This window comes from Prunus dulcis, chromosome 3 (genome assembly GCF_902201215.1).
Source record: "Prunus dulcis chromosome 3, ALMONDv2, whole genome shotgun sequence".
NCBI classification, from domain to species: domain Eukaryota; kingdom Viridiplantae; phylum Streptophyta; class Magnoliopsida; order Rosales; family Rosaceae; genus Prunus; species Prunus dulcis.
This window is the reverse complement of record NC_047652.1, coordinates 15,529,778-15,554,284: the sequence shown is the minus strand read 5'-3', so window position 1 is coordinate 15,554,284 and position 24,507 is coordinate 15,529,778. Positions and strand designations below refer to the sequence as shown.

At 35.1% G+C, this 24,507-nt stretch overlaps 1 protein-coding gene across 3 annotated transcripts; it reads left to right on the top strand.

The window, feature by feature from the left end:
- Window positions 1-3,431: 3,431 nt before the first annotated feature.
- LOC117623023 (potassium channel SKOR) lies at window positions 3,432-14,699 on the top strand. Of its 3 annotated transcripts, XM_034353858.1 has the most exons (14): window positions 3,432-3,589; window positions 3,712-4,025; window positions 6,748-6,972; window positions 7,326-7,389; window positions 8,022-8,361; window positions 9,321-9,616; window positions 10,047-10,127; window positions 10,599-10,697; window positions 11,555-11,776; window positions 11,925-12,104; window positions 12,417-12,492; window positions 12,582-12,876; window positions 13,721-13,842; window positions 14,346-14,699. In XM_034353858.1, exons 2-14 carry the CDS (start codon window positions 3,784-3,786, stop codon window positions 14,594-14,596), a joined length of 2,493 nt encoding a protein of 830 aa, XP_034209749.1. In that variant the 5' UTR covers window positions 3,432-3,589; window positions 3,712-3,783; the 3' UTR covers window positions 14,597-14,699. The 3 variants fall into 3 exon arrangements, 2 of the variants coding, with proteins under 2 accessions (XP_034209749.1, XP_034209750.1); XM_034353859.1 differs by lacking the exon at window positions 10,047-10,127; XR_004585061.1 differs by lacking the exons at window positions 12,417-12,492; window positions 12,582-12,876 and having other exon boundaries at window positions 14,346-14,457.
- Window positions 14,700-24,507: the final 9,808 nt, after the last annotated feature.

The window sequence follows — 24,507 nt, the reverse complement described above, 5'->3', positions numbered from 1 at the left end:
TGAGTTCGACTGCACATATGTTGGGACCCAAATACAAGAGGTGTCGTCTCATTGTGCGGTTGTTGTTGCCCTATGCACTACTAAATGTGTGCAAAACTTTCTCCTAAACTGAATACTTGCTCTTCAAAAGAGATTCTTTAATGCGATTGTTGACAACCGTGTATAGGAATTTAAGGTCAAAACCCAAGACCCTTGAGTGTGTTTTATTTTTCAATTTCTATGTATGACGGGGATTTTCAAGTTAACTTAATTCATGTTCATAAGTTCATATATGTCACTTTGAGATCGATTTCTTATTTTAAAAGTATTTGGGTCGATTATGAGGTTGTGACTAACATGTACATACTATCTTTACTAAATTAAAATTTACTAGAATAACATATCCTCTAGCCATAGCTAACATGAATATAAATACAGAACAACCCAAGAACTAAACAAATAACTGCTCTAGTGCCATACCCGTATGCATAATATTAATTTTGAACAGCAACTTGAGTCTTAGCAACAAGGTTAGTGGCTCTAATTAACATTTAACAGTTGGTGGTTTGTGACAACAACGTGGGTTTCCATTAGGAAACTCACTGTGTGGTCGTATTAGCAGTTTCAATTTGTAATAGTAGCTAGTGCTCCACCAAAATTAATAAATTAAAGTCGCTTTTGAGCGCCGACAAGCCTACACAACGCTCTATCTACCTAAACTTCCAATGCTCTATCTACCTAAACTTCCAATGCCTTGTTTAGGATAAACAACAACACAAAGTTTGGAGTCTTTATCAGAAAATTGCACTAAATTCTCAGGCAGTGATGTGATTCAGTATGTATGAAGGCACTAGTTTAGATAGAAACCACATTAAATATTTTTAAATGACGTATACAATTAGAGCTTGTGTTTCAATACATAGAAAATAATACATGGAAAATTGATCTCACCAATGTATAATCTGATAACTTGTATGGATAATGTTTTGATGTTTCAATACATGGAGAATAGATGGGAAGTTTATCTGAGCAATGTATAATCCAAAGAGTTCTATGATTTGCTTTGCACTCATCTTCTTGAATCTCACACTTATCTCCTATAAATATAAGTTATAAATCGTTTGATGTTACATTGTTATAGAATGGAAATATTGAAAATTAAATTGCTCTATGTGAAATAATGAAATAATTTTACCTTGTATTTTGGACCCCAAATGTTTCTTGATGAAACTTTGCCATTCTTCCATACTCTTTATATTATCAAGCTTCAATTGCTTTGCAGCGCATTTAATACCAACAAGCTGTCCTCTTTTCCGCACTTGTTTTAGTAATTGACATCTATAATCTCGCCAAAGCTTTGCCATCTTTTCTAATGCATACTCATCAACAATAAATTTAATCTAAAAAAGAAAAAAAAATTATTAGAAATAGAAATATAGCTAATTTAGACAACAACAAAAACAGAAAGAAAACTAACAATCATGTGCATAGTTTTCTAATTCAGATTAATACGTACAAACTCTCACCTAACACCAAACATAAGAAAAATTGCTGCTCTAGTCTGTATTAGAGCCTATACATAGGATGCTTCAAATCCAAAACAAATTGGATTACTTAATTTGACATCTTCCCACGTGGGTAATGTGTGCAAGCTATCGAGAATGATACTATATAGAAGAGAAGATCACCATGAGCATATATTAATCTAATCTAATTTATATTTCCACATCCACGTCTTACTAACCTAATCAAACCAATCTTAATCGAAATCGCAACCTAATTTTAGCTGTTTACCAGCCGCCGCCAGCAGCCATCTTGCTTTGCCCGTCACCTTATAATTTAAGACATAATATGAAATGTACCATAACCTAATTTATTGATTTGTGAATCTATTATGCCTTATTGTTCATTAGGTGTCTGAGATTTCGAATCTCTGATCACATAAATAGAGGTGAAAAATCTTAATCAATTGAATTATACCCCACCGACGTTCATATTTTATTTTAAATCTTGTTTGATGGAAAGGAAACAAATTAAAATAAAAAGAGATGCAAGATGCACGAAAAATAGAGAAGAATAGATAAAATTAAGGGTTAAATAAACTTTTGGTCTTTGGGGTTTTTAGATATCATTTTTCGTTCATGTGTTTCAATTAAATTTGGTCCATGTTGTTTTTCTTTCTTACAATTTTGGTCATTCTGTCTGCTTGGTCCATTTGTACTCCAACGAGTGTGTACATTTACGTCAAGTTATTAAGCATAAAATATATAGAATAAAACACAAGTATTAAATTGACCAAATCAATAACACATGGACCAAAACTAAAATTTGAGAGACAAATATGTATTTGACCTACAGCTAAACAAACAATTTTCAACTTAGTATAATTTTTTATTTTCAAAATATTATGTATTATTCTTGTTTTTTGAATTGGGTATTTCATCTCATGTCTTTTTGTCTCGTTCTTTTATTTTTTTGGTTAAAGTTTTTATCTCCCATATTCACTGGTGGACCTAGAATTTTTTTAAAGAATGGGCAATATTGAAAAGGTTAAAAGCTCTGAAAAAAATTTAGACAACCAAATACCCTTATAATTTAAACAATATTAATGTCATTCATGGAAAAGAAATAATATTACAATCAAACTACAATTGTTGCGGACGAGATTTCATATCATGAAATACAAGCAAAAATAAATTTCTTAATATAAATTACACAATTAGTCTACTAAAATTCATATCAAATCATCAATTAATCTCACTAAAATCAAAATCAAAATCAATTAAGCTAACCAAAATGCATATCAAATAATCAATTAAACAAACAAATAATAATTGATCCTACCTCGAGCTCGAGTCGTTTGCACAGCCTCTTCCTCGTACCAACAGTGTGTACAACGCAACCTCTTCCTACTCGAGTTTGAGAGCCAAAATTAGAAGAAGGAAAAAAAACAAGAAGAAGAAAAAAAAAGAAAAAAGAAGAAGCCAGTTTCCACTACTCACACAACAACATCATATCTCAAAGAAAAAATCAATTATCAATTAATTTTTTTAGAAGACAATAATCAATTAACTTAACCTAACAAAAACTTTGATTTTATTGTAGACCATGGCACTGAATATTCTTTTTAAGATATTAGAGAAGAAGTTCAAAAAACCTATTGAAGGAATCTTGATAAAGTGGATTCGATGTGTGATTAACATGTTAATCCATTTTTAAAATAAAACATTATGTCCTAAAAGCATAATGAGAGAATAATTAGATTTGTTATTGGGCACCCCAGCCTCCAATGCGGTACACGTTGCGTCGCAGAAGATACAAATATTTATAAAATAAAATATATTAAAAAAAAAGTAAAATGTTGTAAATACGTCAGCATGAAAAAAAGCATAATAGGAGTTGCAAGTATAAATTGGCAAGAGCGCAAAACAGATTTGAAGCTCAGTACTGCAGTCTTTCTGCGTTGCGTGCTTGGCTTAAAACTACCAAAAAAAACCCCCAAAAAAGAAACAGATTTGAACAGATTTTAGCTTTGGAGCTTTCACTTTCTCCACCTTGCGTCTTCGTGATATCTTTTCACAACAAATCGCTAAGGTTTTCCGTGAAAAAGGTACTTGGATTTTCTCCGCAACCAAACATGTCATAAGCACCACGGCCGCCTCGTGATTTTTTATTTATATATATATTTATCGCTCCGTTCATGATTTGAAGATGCGCGCGCTTTCTTTTCAGTGTTGGATTTTTATTTAAAATTCTCAATCTGAAGCGAACACGAACAGTCGATCGAGTCGGTGAATTTGAGAAATGTCGAGGAGAGTAGCAGAGCATCACGAGAACGACGACGAGTTGAAGGACGAGGAGGAAGAGTATGAGGTTCAGGATCTCAGGGACCGAATCAAATCGTCGCGCGGAAGCCGATTCAATCTCATCAAGAACGAGTTAGGGCTCGACGACGACTCCTCTTCGATTCTGAGACGGTTCAGTCGCCAGAGCCTCATCAATGGTGTCAAAGGCCTTTCCCACGGCGTCATTCATCCTGACAACTGGTACGCTTCATCTTCAATCTCATTCATTTCTCTTTATTTTTATTATTATTTTTTTAAAATTTGAGCGAGCGAGGAACAAGAAAGTTGAATATTTGTGTCTCCAAATTTTTCGGCAAAGCAACGAATTAAAAAAAAATCAGTATTTATCTATTATAATTTAATTTTATATAATATAAACGATATTGTAAACTATAAGAAGGAATATTTTTTACACATATTATAGTATTATAAAGTTCACTTGAAATTTCTTGTCTGCAAATTAAAGTTATTATTATTTTTTTTTCACTCGGCTAAACCGGTTAACATCTATCATAATTTGGTTATGAATAGTAACTGAATGAAAAGTACTGAGGGAGAGATCACATTTTTGTACTGCCGACTTGTTTATTGATAACGGCGCGACGCGTCCCAGTCATTTGGTTTTGACTTTGCGATGGTAAAAATTTAAAATCACATGAACGGTTCGATTTTCTCCACCTGGATGATTGGATTTTAGGTGTTCGAATTGAGTAAGATGCATGCCGGTGTGTGGACCCCATATCTCAAATCAAATAGGTGTTATAAAAGGAGAGGTTATTGATGGGTTATTCAAGAAAATTATTATTCGTCGACACGGTGGTTTTTTTTTAATGCGGACGTCGACATGGTGATTGTCTTTATTGTGGAAAGAGATCATGCTGTATAGAACGCCAACCGTAACTGTTACTGTCATGCGATGTAGTCATAGATTTCACATGGCGTAGCATATTAATGTTTAATTATTGCTAGCATCATGATGGCTACTTTCTAAAAAATTGAGTAAATTCTTCTTAATGCAGCGTCAGAATTATCATCTAGGTTTATTATATAAGCAATTCACGCTTATTTTTCGAAGTGTGAATAATAACTCATTTTAAATTAGTGATTAGGTGAATTTTTGTACCATTTCACTAGTTTGACAACAAAAAATATCAAATATCTAGTAAAACAAGTTGGGCTATACCACAAGTTTTATGGTGAAGATAGAAAGTAAGAAATACCAACGGGGTTTAATCAGATGGAAAAAGAACTTTGATTTGCATATCAGATGTTTTATGTTCGAATCTCCATAACATCTTCGTTGTATGTGTGTGTGAAAACTCCCATTTCTAATAATTCAGACTACCGTTTATTAAAAAAAAAAAAAAGGTGAGAAATTAATTTGAAGTATCAATAATACTTTTTTAATTGTGTACTTATTTTTGGTACTAGAGCACCGTATGACTAGGACAGCTGTTTCTTGCCTTGCATGTGCAACTCATGCTTATTATTATTTCCTTTTTTAAGATTCCGGGACGCCAAACAATTAACTAATAAATAAGTACACAACTACTAATAAATAAATAAAATTCAACCAAATATGGAATAAATTAAATAAAGTTGTCTTCCAATTCAAGAGATATATATATATATATATTTTTTTTTCCTGAAACGATTGTACGTTATTCATAATTATTATCAAACATCATTTTTCTTTCTTGGTCTGTGTATTGGATAAATTAGGTGTAGGTTGTAGATGTTGTTTCTTATTGACTAATTCTTGGTTTTCCTTCTGTGGTCGATCCCAGGATTGAGATCAGATAGTCGTAGTTATCCATATCTATCATGGACATGTCAGCCCAATTTTGCGAGCCTAGATGTAGATTTTTCTTGGGGATATGATTTAGAAATGTTACCGTTAATCTCTAAAATTATAACACGTGTGGAGTGATGTGTTTATGTTTTAAGTATTTTATAAATAATTGTACATATTTCATGTATAGTATAAGGTGGATTGGTGTACAATGGCAAAATTAAAGTAACGCTTTCATAGTATAAAATAAATACAAACACAAAAATTTCGAGGACGGCTAAGACTAAATCATATTTGTAAAAAGTTCATATCAACATTCAAAAAATCGAACGACCAAATCCAAAATTTAACATATAAAAAACTTTAAATCAAATGTACTACACATGTATGTATGCATTATTCATGTTTAATAAATGGATTTTTTACTAATTTGTTGATTGTTTTAATAAGGATGATTGGAGTAAAAAATTGGGTGATTATGTTTCTTTAAGACTAGGTTTTAATCTTTTGAAGCTCCATGTTCTCTCTCCACATATAGAAATGAGTAAGGAATAATCTCATGCATGATAACTGATACATTATGTTCACGAGATTGTAAAGTAGAGACGCATATCAACCCCTGGCACTAGTTCAAGTAGTGAAGGAGAGTAGAGTATTGGGTTAAGATTATATTAGAATAGTTCAACCCTTGGCATTTTTTCCAAGAAAAAATAAACCCACTAGAAAAAAGTACTCTTTCTACCTTCATCAAATTAACCCAGCACACGTCTTCAAAAAAAACCAAAAAAATCTTGTACAAAACTTCTATGATCTCCATCATGGATTGGTGACTGACAAATGAATGCTCAAACTGAGGTTTGAGCATTATGTTCAGCAGCACATCAGCATTGAACACAACACATAGCACCATATTTGGCACTTAATGGTTGAACATAGTGTTAGTGTTATGTTCAGCCAATTAAATACATGTATGGAAACACTATATATATATATATATATATATGTTATTATCAACTTCACCAAAGAAAGTTTTTTGTTTTGTTGTTATTTTTCTCCTCTTCTTGTTTTGGTGTTTTGGTCGTTTTGTGTTAAAAAGAAAAAGAAAACCTGAAATGTGACGACCAAATGCAGGTGGTATCGGGCATGGACGAAATTCATACTGGTGTGGGCAGTGTACTCATCCTTCTTCACACCTTTCGAGTTTGGGTTTTTCAGGGGTTTGGAAGAGAAACTTTTTATACTGGACGTAGTAGGACAGGTAGCATTCCTTTTGGACATAATTTTGCAGTTTTTCCTGGCTTACAGAGATGGTCAGACATATCGAATGGTCTTTAAGCGAACTCCTATTGCTCTCAGGTTAGTATATTCTTTTCACTCTAGCTGTTATGTTAGCTTATGCAATTGTCTTAGCAACAGTAGCATATATATACGGTTTTGCTGATTCTTATCCTATACCACCATAGTCATATAAGCTAGATGCTGAAATGTTGGAAACACAATCTGATTGTCTATGTTTATAGAAGATTAGGTTGTGGTAATGGGTTTTAACTGTTTAAACTTCTTAGCAAGTAATCACTACTTACTGGTATGTATAGAATTTAGTTACCACTTTAAAGCAAACAAATGTACATGGTAATTTCACAAGCCATGTTCTTCCAGCATTTTACTTTATTTCCAGTGCAGTGCTGAATTTAACTTTTCCTTTGCAGGTACTTGAAATCTAATTTTATCATTGATCTGCTTGGTTGTATGCCTTGGGATAACATCTACAAGGTAATTCCAGTTTTACTCATATATATCTCTCAACACCATTTTCTCCTTTTTTGTATTTTGAATATTGAGGGTGTAGCAGGGGGTCTTTCATTTTTTATTGTTATTCTGGATTATGCGTTATGACATTTGAGTGGTGGCTTTTTATAGTTATGGGTAAGTAACTGTATGAAAAAGATTGTCGCGAGATAATTTAATTAACTGCTTAGGATAGATGTACCAACTCTTAAATTTAAGTTTAAAATTTGAGCTAACACTCAGATTTTCGTATATAAATGGGCAGGTAACTCTATGTCAAGTGACAATCCTTAGTCATACGCCTTTATTTGTTCAGAAAACATTTTATTGCTTTCAAGGATAATACATGCTCTTGGATGGGTCTCCTAACTGTATTCTTTACGGATGGGCGGTTTATGTGACTTGCCCATCAACACTTTCAGGCAGGAAATGTTAGTTTGTTACTACTCTTGTTTTGCCAATGCATGAGATTTGCAGGCGGATGTACCGAATTTATGAGATCAAAATAAATTTGCAGCATATATCTTGATTTGTTAAAGTAATAAAGTTAATCTACTATAATGCTTGCAATATGTTTCTGCTTCCGTATTCACTTGGTGAAAGCTGTTTTTGAATAGGTTTCTGGGAGAAGAGAGGAAGTGAGGTATCTCCTATGGATAAGGTTAAGTCGGGTGCTCAAAGTCACTAAGTTCTTTAAAGACCTAGAGAAGGATATTCGTATCAATTATAATTTTACCAGGATTATAAAGCTTCTTGTTGTTGAACTCTATTGCACGCATACAGCAGCCTGCATCTTTTACTATTTGGCTACCACCTTGCCTGCTTCACAAGAGGGGTACACATGGATTGGAAGTTTGAAGTTAGGTGACTATAGTTATTCAAACTTCAGGGATATCGACTTATGGAAGCGCTATACAACTTCTATGTATTTTGCCATTGTAACTATGGCCACTGTTGGTAAGTTACTTTTTAAATATCTTTTTAATGAATACAACCGCATTTTGCTTATCATTTCAGTTTTCATCTTGTGATTGCGACTATCCTACTAAAAAAAAAACTGTTCTAGTGCTGACTTAAGGACTAGTTCTTACGTGATTTCTGTTAGTGGTGGTGCTTTTCCTTCTTTCTTTCTTTCTTCTTTTAGTGTAAATCTGGTTGGAAACTATCATGGTTGTTTTGCTAGGAAAGCTCTTCTGCGATGGTAGAGCAATGCAATATGCCAATTTTCTTTTCTTTCTTTAGTTTGGTGATTGTTCAACCCAAGACTTGATTTTCTTAATAAATTGGTAGTTGGAACTAATGCTAGCATTCTGTCAATGTTCAATCGTTTAGTTTTATGTGGAACTCCTTTTAATTGTTCTCTCTCTCTCTAAAGAAGAGGTTGGTTTTGAATCATGGTTTGCACAAGACCTGACTGCATGTGTATTGCTGGTTCCAGTTTGACTTATTTAAGGAGTGGAAAGTTGATGGTTGATTAAAAACTGTCATGTTAGAATGAGTCTATTTATGAAAAGGCCATTAAAAAAATTTCACGGTGATGGTATTACTCGTAGGAGGTTTTTATTTGTTGATAGTAACAGTGTTAGATTACCTGTAAGTGACAATGTAGTGGATCATCATGGCCGTACTGCTTTATTTATTGATCTCTATTCAAAGAACAGGAGTGGTATTGGTATCCGTATTTTTGTGTAGTATCTCTCTATGGTCTAATCTGTACGTCGCTTCCTTTGTCTAGTTGCTTGTGTAGAAAATTGTTAAGTAATTCCTTTACAGAATCTTTGTTCATTAATCCACATTTAACACGCCCAGAGGATCCATATTCTGTTGGTGGTACTCAATAATGGTTTATACTTGCCATGTGCACTTATCCAGTTGGAATGTTTAGTATTACATGAAGAACACTCTTTCTTTCACAGGCTATGGAGATATTCATGCAGTCAACCTGAGGGAGATGATATTCATTATGGTTTATGTATCTTTTGACATGGTTCTTGGAGCGTATTTGATTGGTAACATGACAGCATTAATTGTAAAAGGATCAAAGACAGAAAAGTTCAGGGACAAAATGACGGATGTTATAAAATATATGAACAGAAATAGACTTGGGAAGGATCTTCGAAATCAAATCAAAGGTCACTTGCGTTTACAATACGAGAGTACCTACACTGAGGCTGCTGTTCTCCAGGACATTCCTGCTTCAATTCGCGCCAAGGTAAAATAGGAATAAAAGCTCTGTCAACTTTCTATATTGTCTAGTTAGTTACAGTAAATTATATGAGAAGCATTTCAACTTAATTCATATGCATATTCTAGAAAAACTTGGGTTGTTGGTTTTTGTTAAATGGATAAGTAAATTAATGTGTAACAGCTGCAAGACTAATAGGTTAACATAAAATTTGTTGTTCATTACTATCTACACATGCATGCACATGAACACACACAAGCGGCCACACACCCAGAGGAACCTTGGTAGTTTTTATTAGAGATACCTCATGTTCATTCCTCTTTAAAGGTTCAGAAACTTTTCCTTCATTCCAATCTGTATGCATTCTTCAGACTGTTGTACATCATGGGATTTTAGTTGAGTGTATCTTTTAAAAAAGACTTGTGTATCCTCAAAATTAGTTGTTTCTTCGTTGCAGATTTCACACACTTTATATTTCCCGTACATTGAAAGTGTTCCTCTCTTCAAGGGATGCTCGGCAGAATTCATCAATCAGATTGTAAGTAAATTTTTCCATTTGCACAAATAGATGACAAAGCATGTTTGCGTGAAACACTGATAGTTGGATCTTGCTCCAAATGTACAATGCCAATTTGTTTATACGCTTCATTGGCTGCTAATGTCAACCAGGATTATCATAGACAATAACAAACATGTAGGATTGGTTCTTCTTGTACCCTAGGAAACATTCAACAAATTGTTGTACTTTGTTGCATGGAAATTTTTTGATTTGGCACCTTCTCTTAAAAACAATACATGGGATGGGATATAAGGGTTTACTGTCTTGTGCATGAGAAGAAAGCCACCTTAAAGCAGCTATTTGTATGCATGGTGCAGTTGTGTCTAACACTCGGTAGTTTCGTGTGCAGCACCACATGTAATGTTAAATAGGATCTTCCTTGCTCCATGGATATCCCTGCTTTATGTGACTAAGTGAAATGGGTTATTCTTATTCTTTTCTTCTTTGCAGGTTATCAAACTCCATGAGGAATTTTTTCTCCCTGGAGAAGTGATAATGGAACCAGGAAACGTGGTAGATCAACTTTATTTCGTCTGTCATGGTGTGCTGGTATGATTCAATAATCTAGAGTCAGTGATCAAATTTGAAAACTAATTCAACCAATTTATACAAGTTTAAACCTGTATGCAGTTTGTCCTCCGAAATAAGTTTTGTCCTAGTTGTAAACTGTATGCTACTTGGTTTACAATTTTATATTTCTAATTTTCTGCACAAATCAAGATATGTAGAAGCAGTGGTGGCAATTATAATGGTAAGCTGGGTATTAGTGGTGAGTTTTTGGCTAGTGGTAAAGAGTGTTGACTGTCCAAAGGTCGAAGTGGTGTCACTTGGTAGTGACTGGTAGAACTGGCAATGATAGAGAGGGCTGCAGTCGTCGTGGTGTAGTGGTAGTGATGATGGGACAACACAAGTGTGGATGTTGGTAGGTATAGTAATGGTGGCGGGTCGCTGGCAATGGCGATGGTAGTTGTATGGACCAATTGGAGTTAACAACTGGTAGGTCATAGTGGTAGAGGTGTCATGCTATGCTGGTTTGGCTTCTTAGAAGGTTAAAAGGAGAGGTAATGCCGGACTAACAATATATCTAAGAAAAACCAGATTTTTAGTTTACTTTTTGAAAATGGAGAAAAACCAGATACTGAGAATTATCAACTTTATGTTGGTCAGCTTTTTAACTAATCTTTACCGCAAAATTGGTACCATGAGAACTAGTTTTTTTGGCATACTGAGTGGTTAACAAAAAAATACAATTCATAAAACGTGTTTCTTTGGTTTGGCATTCCTCATACAATTCATAAGTTACATGTCTATTTGCTGTCCCCTTCTAAAACAGACTTATATTAAGAACTCGCATCACATTGGTATGACCCTTCTGCTATGAGACTAACAAAAATATTCTTGTACAGGAGGAGGTAGGCATCGCGGAAGATGGAACAGAAGAAACTGTTTCACAATTGGAACCTAAGAGCTCATTTGGAGAAATCTCCATTCTTTGCAACATTCCCCAACTTTATACAGTTAGGGTGTGTGAGTTATGTAGGCTTCTGCGACTAGATAAACAATCTTTTACAAGCATCCTTGACATATATTTTTATGATGGGAGGAAAATCTTGAACAACCTCCTAGAGGTAAGTTTTCTGTTGTAATTTATATTCTTTTTGTAATGTGCCTATAACTGTGTGGCAATGTTTTGAATACATATTCCTCTTGTTTTTTCAAACAAACTTGATGTTAAATGATCAATGAGTGTCCATCATATGGCTGAAAATGTTACAGGGTGCACCTCGCATCAAACAACTAGAATCAGACATTACATTTCACATTGGAAAGCAAGAAGCTGAACTTGCTTTGAAGGTCAATAGTGCGGCTTATCATGGAGATCTGTTTCAGCTAAAAGGTTTGATCCGTGCTGGAGCTGATCCCAACAAGACAGATTATGATGGAAGGTCACCATTGGTATGAAATGTTATGAATTTTTTAAGATTTATCATTGTGAATGGATCTATGACTTATCTGGTGTGTGTGTGTGTGTGTTGTGAAAATTTTTGCTTAAGAAAAGGCTTAGCCAACTTCAGGAGTTGACTATGGAATGCATTTAATGAAGTTTTAAGATGTGGCCCTTAAGTAATAAATGTAATACCGATGGTAAAAAGTTTCTTTTACAAGAAAAGAATTCGTAAAAAGACTTGAGACTAGTTTGATATTTTTTTTTAAAGATGAGCAGAAAGTGAGATAGATTTGTCTGAAAGGGGTCTTTCTTCTCTACAGCATCTTGCTGCATTAAGGGGACATGAAGATATTACACTTTTCCTTATTCAGGAAGGCGTGGATATCAACATCAAAGGTAATTTTAGGATACAAGAATCCAAATATGGTTTTATCTGTTACCCCAATCGTAGTACCCCGCTATAATAAGTTGTTTATTTTTTCTAGACACTTTTGGGAACACACCCTTACTTGAAGCCATAAAAAACGGCAACGATCGAGTTTCTTCTTTACTTATTAAAGAAGGGGCCTCCTTGGAGATGGACAATGCTGGTAGTTTTATATGTACAGCCATTACCAGGGGGGACTCAGATTTCATTAAAAGGTTATTGTCAAACGGCATTGACCCGAACTCCAAAGATTATGATCACCGGACCCCACTTCATGTAGCTGCCTCGGAGGGATTATATATGATGGCAAAGTTGCTGTTAGAAGCTGGGGCTAGCGTTTTCTCAAAAGACAGGTTGAAAATTCATTTCCGTTTGGGTTGGATGCATACATATCTTGACCATTTCAGTTTATAATGTTTCCTAGGTAGGGTCTATACAGTATTAAATATAGTCAGACTTCAGTGGTTAGATCTAATTATCTGCATTTTGTAACGAGGTTAGTTTCATTTCCATGGCCGTCAACCTACATGCACCTCTTTTAATGCCTAAACAATTACAAATGATCTTTTGAATTTTAGGATAAATCAGTATAGGGAAATCACAGTAAAATTTCCCCCGGATCTTAAAGCCAATTATCTGACCTTTATTAAGAGCCAGGTTTTTCTTTTGAAATGTTTTGGACTTACCTGTGTTTATTTTCATCTTCCAAAATTATGACAAGCACTGCAAAATTCTAGAACATGCATATTGAAACTTACACAGGACCAATGGTGTTTTCTCTTCACTTTTCTTGCTTCTATTTCCTTGTCTGCAAGTCTTGAACTCATTAATGGAGTGCTTTGGTTTCTCAAGTAATAGAGCTTGGAGAACTAAACTTTACCTGCTCACCTTCCATATATATATATTGTCCATTTTGTCAATGAGAAACTCACTGCCATAATGTAATTTCTCTTAGGCTGGTTCTCCAGTGTGTTTGACATGTAGTTTAGAATCTAAACCTTATAGATCCAACCCCTTGCCATTGCTGGCTATAGCTCATACCTCCTACAATTGTACCCTTAGGTTGAGATACATAATAGCATCTTTCCTCCTACCCTAGTTTTTGACATGTTTCTATCTTTCATTTCAAGTGTTATATAGTAGCTTCTCTTCTTGCTTCAATAACACTATATGATTCTTTTCTCCCTACCCCCGCAGATGGGGGAATACCCCACTAGATGAAGGTCAGATGTGTGGGAACAAGAATTTGATTAAACTGCTAGAAGAAGCAAAGGCTACTCAGTTGACAGAATCTCCTTACCGTGCTCAAGAACTCAAAGGTATTGAGAAGAATCTGTTATAATTTTTTTGCCAGGTTATATATTCTTTGCTAAGATTGAATGGAACACCGGAATTAAATTTAATGACCTGTAGGCAGGTCAAACTGCCTAGTCAACAATTTCTTTTGTTCTTCGTTCCTCACCAGAGATTAGAGAGAACAAGAGCCAGAAAGAAAATTCTAACAACAGGAAGGTTTACACCAACCTTAAAATAGGAATGATTCCCACCAACTTTTCTTAATGGATCATGCAATAGAAAGTCAAGTGTCATTTGTCAGAATTTAAGGTTAACGCCTTATCTTTCTAATGTCGCTTCCTTCTTGCATTGAGTCCCAATCTGGAACGCACTTGGGCATGGATATGAGTTTCTTTGCCAAGACAGGCTAGGAAATCTTTCACACAGTGTTTCCATTTGTACTGTGGAAAGGGATTTCATCATTGTTTTGCTACTGCTACTTTGTAACTTTGTAAGTTAATAACCAAATTTCTGTTGCAACGTGCAGATAAACTGCACCCAAAGAAATGCACTGTGTTTCCTTTCCATCCATGGGAAGGCAAAGAACAAAGAAGACCTGGAATTGTGTTATGGGTCCCTACTACCATTCAAGAGCTCATCAAAACCGCGACAGACCTACTAGAATTTTCAAGTGGTTCCTTTATAATATTATCAGAAGATGGAGGTAAAATTCTTGATGTAGACTTAATAAATGATGGTCAGAAGCTGTATTTAGTCAGTGATACACATTTGACATAAACATTTTGGCCTTATGTTATAATTTTAATATAGTCCTTGTATGATTTTTGTATCCAAACTGGAATGTATCTCTCCATTTGTTGTACTTAGCGAGTTTATATCAGTTTCAAGGTTTGTGAGATAAAGAGAAACCAAAGCATAACAATGTGAGAGCACACTATAATAGCAGTTGACAAGGTGAGAGACAAGGACAACAATAATTTTGGTTGTATCTAGTTGGTTTTGATTGCAAGTTAAATGGATACCTCATGTAGATTAGTTACACAAATCATCATGTGGGCCCTAAAGTGTATCCTCAAATAAAATTATTTGAGAGATCCCTCAATAGAAGGGAAATCTATATATATACTATAATATCATCTCCTTGTAGGGTCCGATACAAATTTTATTTAAATGATATGAACCGTCCATTATATAAGACTTTATTTAAAAATAATAATAAAAAATTAACAAAATCGAAAACCATTAAGAAATCTAGTTGTGATCAATAAAATTGACAAACCTGGTGGTTTAAGAATGCACTAAAACTACAACAATCGATTGAGTGGTCAAATGATTTCAAATTCAAGTGATTTTTTTTTTTTTGGGTGTAGAGATGATCTTTGAGAGAATTTTTTAAAAATAGACGGTTTGGATTATGAAAATACAATATGAATGTGCCCAACAAGAGGATCTCTGCCTCAACTTAAGAGGGCGAATATGTGACATCATATTTTATACACAAATTTTAATACAATTTTTAAGCCATTAAATTACTCCACTTTTAATGAATGAGATTAAATACGACATTCTTATACTTTATATTCTCAAAGAGAACAAAAAAACAAAAAGGAGACGGAAGTTAAAGCTTACGTGCTCTGATCGTTGGTTTTTGTTTGCAATTGGAATAAATATTCTAATAACAGATTGATGCTGGACATATATTTTTTTAAATTAAGAGTAATGCGACATAATTTTCAGCTAAATGATCACTGAAACCACCATGTAATTACGCAGCAAAAATGAATGACACATGGAAAGGCTAACAGGTGGCTAACATGCCGAGACCAATTGAGGCTTCGTATTGCAATTTGCATGGGGGTGACCAGTTACATTGCATTATTTCTTCACTGTAATGGTCAACTAGAGTGGCTGGCTTGATCATCACGTACGTTGAAATATCTATCGACTTCAAAAGCGACAACTGTCCTCCGCTCCACTCTCCATTATAAATTCTACCCAATACACCACATAACAACAATCTCCAAATTGAGCTATTGTTTGATCCAAGTCCAGAAAACCAGAAGAGCAAGCCATTTTATTTTCAATCATAAGCTATGAACATCAGACAGGCTGCAATCATATGCTCATCTCTTCCCCTTGTTGTGGGCTCTCTTGTTCATCTCTTTTTTTCTTCTATTTCAGACAAGCTTTCAATCTCCGGAGAAAACATGAAGAAAGGTGAGGATCAAACTGCTGTTGTTGCTTCTGATCCAAGTAATGTAACGGCCCAGATGCATTTCCGGCAACTTCAACACATAAGAACAACTTGATCATAATGTTATTCAATGCCCATAAGGCTTTATTATTATTTTATTATAGCCTTCTATAGATTAGGGGCAAACCTTTCCTCTGTCTTTTACTTTTCTTTTTTAGACACTTGATAGCAACGTTTTCTTCCAGGTAGCAGTGGGGTTAGATTATAATTTTCCATTTAAGAAATGATAACTTGTCACCGATTGTAAGAAATTGGGGAATTCGCTTCTTGGCTGGCTCAAGTTATTGGGAAAGTTTTTATCCATGTCTATCATATTGCTATTGTGATGGCTCTCCTTACAGTTTGTGTCTTTTGTAATCTATTTTTCCTATTAATCTAATAAAATTCTATTGCGTTTTTATAAAAATAAAAAAATTAAAATTAAAATTAAAAAGAAAAAGAAAATGGGGAATTCTAAGCATAATTGAGGAGTTTTGAAACCAAATTAAGTCACGGTGGTAGGTTTTCTATTGAACTCTTCTACACTTAAGAAATTTGAAGCCATGTTAGTCATAAGGATAGTCCGTTCATAATAAAATGGTTATCAAACGAACCGTTAGTTAATATATGGTTGGATCAGAGTATTTCAATGACAAGTACCAACCCCAACGGTTACAAGGGTTTGAGTTTCCAAGCAACCAAGTTTTGAAGATACAAAATATGAGGAGTTCAAACTCAACCCTAGACAAAGACTACAAGCCAAGAGTGTTTAAAGGGTACACAAAACCCAGTTACAACATATTTTACAAGATTACAAAAGTTGAGTTTCTTGACCTGCAAATCACGTGAAGCACAGGGAGAAATGACAAGTTTAAGATGCCGAGCCACGAACCTAGTTAGCGTCTAGGTAGTCAACCTGATTGTAATCTACACCAACAGTAGGGGTGAGCATCACATATGATCATTTACCCAATAGGGGGCACCCCGGCCAGGTTTTAAAAAATGATTAAGTTAATGTAATTCTTTTTAATATCCTAGAAACCCTAAGTAGTATAAACATGTTCCCTACCCTAGGAATCGAATTAGGGTTAGGGTTTAAGGTCTCGAAATAGGTTTGAAATAAATTTGGACAAGGACCGAAAGTTAGGGTTTAGGTTCAGGACTTGGAAAACATTTTTCAAAAGTTCAAAATAATTTTTAAGTAATTAAAACAAATTTCCAAAAGTCCAAAATAATTTCAAAATAATTAATTACTAATTTAAAAGTAATTTTTGAAAAATAAATATATAAATAAATGTTAATTTTTTAATACAATTAAGACCATTTTCATAACAAATTAAACAAGTTTAGTAATTTATTTAATTAATTAACTAAATTGGAAATTAATTAAATTAGTTAATTGGAACTAATTAAAGTAATTAAATAAGTCTAAACTATTATTTGGATACCAAATTAAACTAATTTAAACAAATTAGGAAATTAGTTAACTAAATTATAAATTAAATGAACTAACTAAAACTAGTCAATTAAACTAAAACAAGAATTAAGACTAAATAAATAAATTAAGTAAGTAAACAAATAATTAAAACTAAATTAAATAAAACTAGAGAGAGATAGAAATAATACCTTAAGGAGGAGTGCGAGGCTCCCAAATCAGAATTGGAGTTAGAAAATGAAAGTTTTGGGGTATTTTATAGGCAAGGTGGAGGAAAATGGATGTTTAGGATTGAATAAATATAAAATTCGAACAAACAATGGAAGGCTGAGATCAAAGGTCCAGATTGCGCCAAAAAAAGAGCAAACGACATGTCTTTCACAAGCAACGACATGTAGCAAGCTATAGATGGTCTAGAACAACTCGCTGGAGTCCGATCTACGGTTGGAATCGAACCAGGTCAGAGCGACCTATTTAGAAAACATGCTAATCCTCAACAAGGTCAGGTCCGCCTAGCAGGTCCGCCAATGACCATGTTAGAAGAAGGCGAACCACTCACGCCTCGCTACGTTAGCAATTGTCAGTTTCTTGCCTGTGCCTCTAGTCCATCTGATCAGCTACGTCTGCACCCCATCAGGGCTCGAGAACGCGCCACGTGTCACACCTAATTTACTTTTTCTTTTCCAATTTTTATTATTTTCCATAACTTCTAAAATCCACCAAAAATATCTCCGAGCTTCGAAGAATTCCCTGAAACTTCCTACAGACTCGTCTTCACCTCTACTATTTTTCTGTTGCCTTTACATGTCCAAAATTCTTCAAATATTTTCCAGAAAATTCTTTAACTCTTAAAATAAATATGAATACCTTCCAAAAAAATTCCAAAATACTTCACATTACCACAAAATCTCATTTACACACTTGTGAGAACTTCTAAAATTACAAAAATTTTCTCAGGGCTCATAATCCATCCCCCTTAAAAGAAATCTCGTCCTCGAGATTTACAAGACACATTTCCTTACTCAAACCAGTGTGGATCCTTTCTTCTCATATTGAACTCTAGTTCCTAAGTTGCTTCCTCGACTCCATGATGTTCTGACACATTCAATTACTTTGAACGGTCCAACATACCTTGGTGCCAGTTGCCTCGTACACCAAACCTTCGAATCCCTTTCTGAGGGCTAACCTTCAAAAATACAAGGTCTCCAATACTGAACTCAATGGGACGTCTCCTCTTGTCCGCATACGACTTCTGTCGACTTTGAGCAGCTCGTAGCTGTTCTATGATAACTCTGACTTTCTCAGTTGTCTCTTTGATAAGGTCTGGGCCTAGCACAAGTTGATCCTCAGTGTCGGCCCTACACATCGGTGATTAACACGGTCTCCCATAAAGTGCTTCGTACGGTGCCATTTAGATGCTACTCTGATAATTATTATTGTACAAACCCGGCAAGTGGGAGATGCTCACTCCACTTATCACCCAAATCTAGTACACATGCTCTTAACATATCCTCAAGAATTTGAATTACTCTCTCGGACTGCCCATCAGACTAAGGATGATAGAGATGAACTCAACCATCGACTATGACCCAAATTCCATTGTGTCCCCTCGGTGACTTGGGTAAATTCGTGACAAAGTCCATTGTGATGAATTCCCACTTCCACTCAGGGATTTGTAATGGTTGTAACATTCCAGCTGGCTTCTGATGTTCTGCTTTTACTTGTTGACATGTCACACAACGTCCCACATACCTTGCTATTTCACGCTTCATTGCCCTCCAATAATACATTCTTTTGGGATCTTTATACAACTTGGTACTTCCAGGGTGCATAGAGAAGCGAGTATGGTTAGCTACGTCCATTATCTTTTCCTTAATATCTTGATTCCTTGGTACAACTATCTGATCCTTATATCTTAAAATACCGTTTGAGTGCAGCTTCCACTCCTCAGCTGCTTCACCCACTTCAACCCTTGCCTCATCTACTACAAGCCTGGATCTTCCTTATGTTTCATCATTACTTCCTTTTCCAACTGTGGTTCTAAATTCAGGTTAGCTAAGATACGATCCCTTCGTACCTCAAAACCATACACCTTTATCATTCTAAAGAGATCACGGTCTGCCAGCATCAAACTCGCTAACATGCTTTGAGGCCTCCTACTCAAAGCATTAGCTACCACATTTGCCTTTCATGGATGATACAACAGATCAAAATCATAATATTTGATACGCTCCATCTACCTTCTTTGTCAAAGATTCAAATCACGTTGGGTGAAAATATACTTTAAACTTTTGTGATCATAATAGACATTGAACTTCTTCCCATACGGATAACCTCTCCAAGTCTTCAACGCATGAACCACCGCAGCAAGCTCCAAATCATTTGTTGGGTAGTTCTTTCATGATGTTTCAACTGCCTCGACACATAGTTTAGGCCATATTCCACCACCTTTACATGAGATTCAACAACCACTTAATTATTCTATATTATGTAGTTTGACCAATCTCCAGTTTAATTAAGGTGCTAGAATTTTACACTCATTTAGCTCATACATAAGAGAAACTAGAGAGTTAGTACTCTCTAGTCAGAAATGATGGTCACATATGAGAACTAAATATTGCATACTGAAAATTGGAAAATAGGTTACTGTTGCTTGTGTTTAAGGGAATTCATACCGAGCTCTTCAGTCAATTATGTAATAGTCATCGCATCTAGAAGATCATTTTTGTTGGCTAATACTAGTGCACTAGCATCTCTCAGTTTATCCTGACTCAAATTTTATCTTCGAATCCCATTGCCAGAAAATGTCAAGAGTATGTACAATTGTTATACCACTGCTAGAAAAATCATCTTGATGGACTATTTAGAGGACTGATACAAATATGTCCTATTTTTGCTTATCTACGAATCCAGATTTTCTCATCTCTCTTTTGAGTGTATGAGATACATTTATTGATTGTTACAGATAATTACCCAAATAATGATGGATGTATTACAATATATGTGAACTCTTATTTTTCCAAATAAAACATTTTCATTCTAGAAATTATGCATGAGTTTGTTTTCGATCATCACACAAATAACTTAACACTCATATAGTCTGATACATAGGATGCAAGTAAAACATCAAGAAATATAAGTACAACAATGGAACATAGACATGTAACTCCAGAGAAGTATGTAGCAAAACCAAAATCAAACTCCACAAAGTCACAAAATTCTTGTCTCATTCATTGTGAGAACTTAACTTTGGAAATCACATAATAAAGTAGCAGCACAGAAAATAAGACATGTGAATCAAGAAAACTACCTCACTCAACATCTTATCTGACTCATCTCTAGCTTCTGAAATTTAGTTCCTATCATTGCTATCAACCACAAAAATAAGACCTTTCGTGTTTTGGAAGTGTTGCATATAATGGAGGGATATGCATTTAGAAGATCTTAGATCAATCACTAACTCACTGAATAGATATAGCTAGAACTTATGAAAAAATATCATGAGGAGACACATTTACAAATGATGCTAAACAAATCTCGAATATTCCCAAAATAAGAATCCACACTACACAAGTCCTCGTCCATGACTTCCTCAAGTCGATGCCAAAATCAATGCCAAAAAAGGCTAGAGATCACAACAATCGGTTGGTTTCTTTCTCTCTGTCATTCTCTATCTTTCCATCCCTCTATCAGTCTCTCTATTGGGATTCTCTAATTTGTTTGTGTTTTGAATTTTAAAACTTCTTGCTGCAAAATTTCTAGGGTTTCAGCCAATTTAAAGAGACGATTCTAACCTTATCAATGACTTTTAGATTTTGGGAACCTTTCCTCCTCTTATCAAGGTATGTATTTGGTATGGCTTTTTTTCTAAATTTTTTTTCTTTAGTTTTATGCTTTCCCTAATCATGGTTTATGAAATTGGTTGGTTTCCTATATGGTTTATGGATTGTCAGTTGTCTTAGGGATTGTATCACTCATTGCCTTTAGTTTCTGTAGTGCCCCTTTAGCCCTCTGTCATTTGGATTTTACTGAATCTCCTCTTTACAAAAAAATAAAATAAAATATTTATTTGAGTATTTGGTGTTCATATGATTAATTGTTGATTTTATTTAGTCCTACTTGATCATGTTTTGTTTTTATATTGTATGCAATTTGGTTTCCCTTGTTCTTTTACATGAAAATGCCATGAAACTTAGCCCCAAATTTTTTATGTTTGTAATTGTGTAAATAGGCCAAGATGTATCATAGTAATGAGTCTTTGAATTTGACCATAATTTTAGTTGGAGTTGGCGTATTAATGGTGTAAATAGGGTTGGAGTTGGGAACTTTATCCCATCAAGATAGAGTGAGGCTACCTTATAATTTTGGTTTGGTGATTGTCGTCGGTTTATTGCAGTCTTTGAATTTGATCACAATTGTTATGTTTTCAATGAAAGTGAGATGTAGACTATTCATGGATGAACAGACTGTATGGTATTGGGTTTTATAAGCCCAATTTATGTTTGTTATGGCTTCACTCTCTTTTTCAGCTTTCATTGACTCCTTCCGTACCTTGTCTTCCAACTGATGCACTCTGTCGCGAAGTGCTCGATTTGATAGGGCAACTTTGGCCAATTCATCCTTTGTCCTTTCAAAGTCACGCTTCAAAGTGCGTAACTCTCTGGACGCGACTGTACCCTGCACTAAGTTATAATGCATGTGTTACTATGCAGGCCACAAAATATTGCAACTATACAGCAGTTATTTTCCTATTGTAATATGACGTATATCTTCGAAAAAATGTAATGCTTGCCTTAGAAGACGACGGAAGGGTTGCAGTTTCGTCAATGTCCTTCTCTTTTTCTTCTACAGAGGCAGAAGTGCCGGTTTGTTGTTCAGCGTCATCGCCCACCAAGTCAACAAGTTCTTCACTGTCGTCAGCACTGTCACCCCAAGTCCAATACGGTTGCTGCTTGTCCATCACAGATGGCCGGAGAAGCTGCACATCAACCTGCAATTTACACATACAATATACATATGAGTAAAGTAATTATATTATATTTTCATATCCCGAACATTATCATTAAAAACTGAACTAACCTCACGGTTCTCGAATACTTGGCTCATTAGCTCATAAAAACGCGGCGAACTATTGCTCCTCCAATGTAGTAAACGAGGGATGTACGCATTTTCTTCTTGCACCACCAAATGTAGTGCAGCCAACGCTGGAAAGACCTCATACGCCCAAATCTGGTTTCAGGAATAAAAGGTCAGTCATTGTAAACAACTGCAATTTAACTTCAACATCAATGGACATTTGCTCACCTGAAGTGCATAGGGAAAACCTTTGAGGTGGTACTCTCTTGGTCTACCGGTTGCCGTTGTTGTTGGTTTCTTTTCAGATTTTTTTGTTTTGGCAGTTTTTGTGGGCACTTTCACTCGCTGGTAATCTGCACAAAGTGCCCTCAGCAGTGACGCGTTTGTCTTCGCATAACACACAGCACCCCATGGATAGTTCCCAAAGTCTTCAAGGTCTTCCGCCTACTTCAAATATCGCATGTCAATGTGGACATGTTTTTCGCTGCCCAACAGCACAAAAACAGCAAAGTATACGAATCCAAGCTTGAACACATCGTCCACATCATCGCATTCGAGGAAGGCCTTTTCTAATTCCAACAGGTTCACAGTTTTATCATTGGCAAAGTACTTCTATTTCAATGAGCAGTTCTCATTCGTGGGAATCGGAATAAAGGGAAGGTTTCCAAACCTTAGCCCTGTCACGATGCAAAATTGCTGCGCCGTGAATTGGATGACCTTCTTGCCAACAATGAATTTGATCCCATTCAGTTGGGAAACTGTCTTGGGATCAGCTTTCCTGAGCAGCAACCCGTGGACAATCGGAGAAGTCCACTTGAGGTCCTCAATCCCTAGGAGATGACCAAAACAACTCTGTTCAAACATTTGCAGCTGCTGTTCAGTGAATTTCTCCTTTATCGTAGTGATTGCCGTCTTCGTATGGGATAACGACAATGCTTTCCCTTGGAATTTTTGTTCCTCCATAATCATCAACTTCATTTCACCAACCATATTTCCCTGCATGCCAATATTATAAACAGAATTTCAGTCGGTTGCAATCTACACAATAACAAGCAATAAACAATCACCACTTATGAACAGCCTATTATAGGATATGAAGTGAAAAAAATTCAAAAAATACATATCATAAACAAAACCCCAGCTATTTACAACTGACCTCCTCATTTAATGGCTCAAAGCAAAGTTTCAACACACCCAGTACTCTACCACTCCTGCATAATATAATATCTAAACACACATCTCAACACACCATATAATCACACCATCTAATCATGAGACAGCTTCAGCTAGAATGGGAATGTGCAGTAGCACAAGCCTAATTGAGAACAATTCAAGACTAACGATAGAAATCTATCTGACTAGAAAGAGGTTTAAAAAACAACAAGACATCGGGAAACAATTTATTCACTTCAAGGTATAATGTAATGGAACATCCTATGAATTAGTGGCAACCACAGTACTGACTATACTATGGCCCTCCTTTCAAATGTAAGAAAATGAAAGAAATTGGCACCATCCCTTCAGTTTTTTCTTAACAAAAAATCAAAGATAAATTCATAAATAAACCATCAAAACGGTATAAAATGTTTGTAAGACATGTGCAATTACAAAATTCTAAGTTCTCCTCAGAAACAGAGTTGTCTAAGTATCCATACACAAACAACAAAAGCAAAAGCTTAAACAGTTAGCTTATAGCAAAATCAATGTCCCCATTTCTCTAAACCACAGCTGTTGGTGGTGGGTTCCCATCTTCACTCATTTCCCGCTTTCTTTTAAGCACACAATGATCAAGCACAAAACAGCAAACTTTTAAACAACTCATATTACACCACATATGGTTCTAAACATAACTCATCCATATCCAATATGCAAGCCCTAAACTTAGTAAACAAAGTTATACAAAAATATGTCGAATTAACAAGAATTATTCTCAAACAAAAAGTA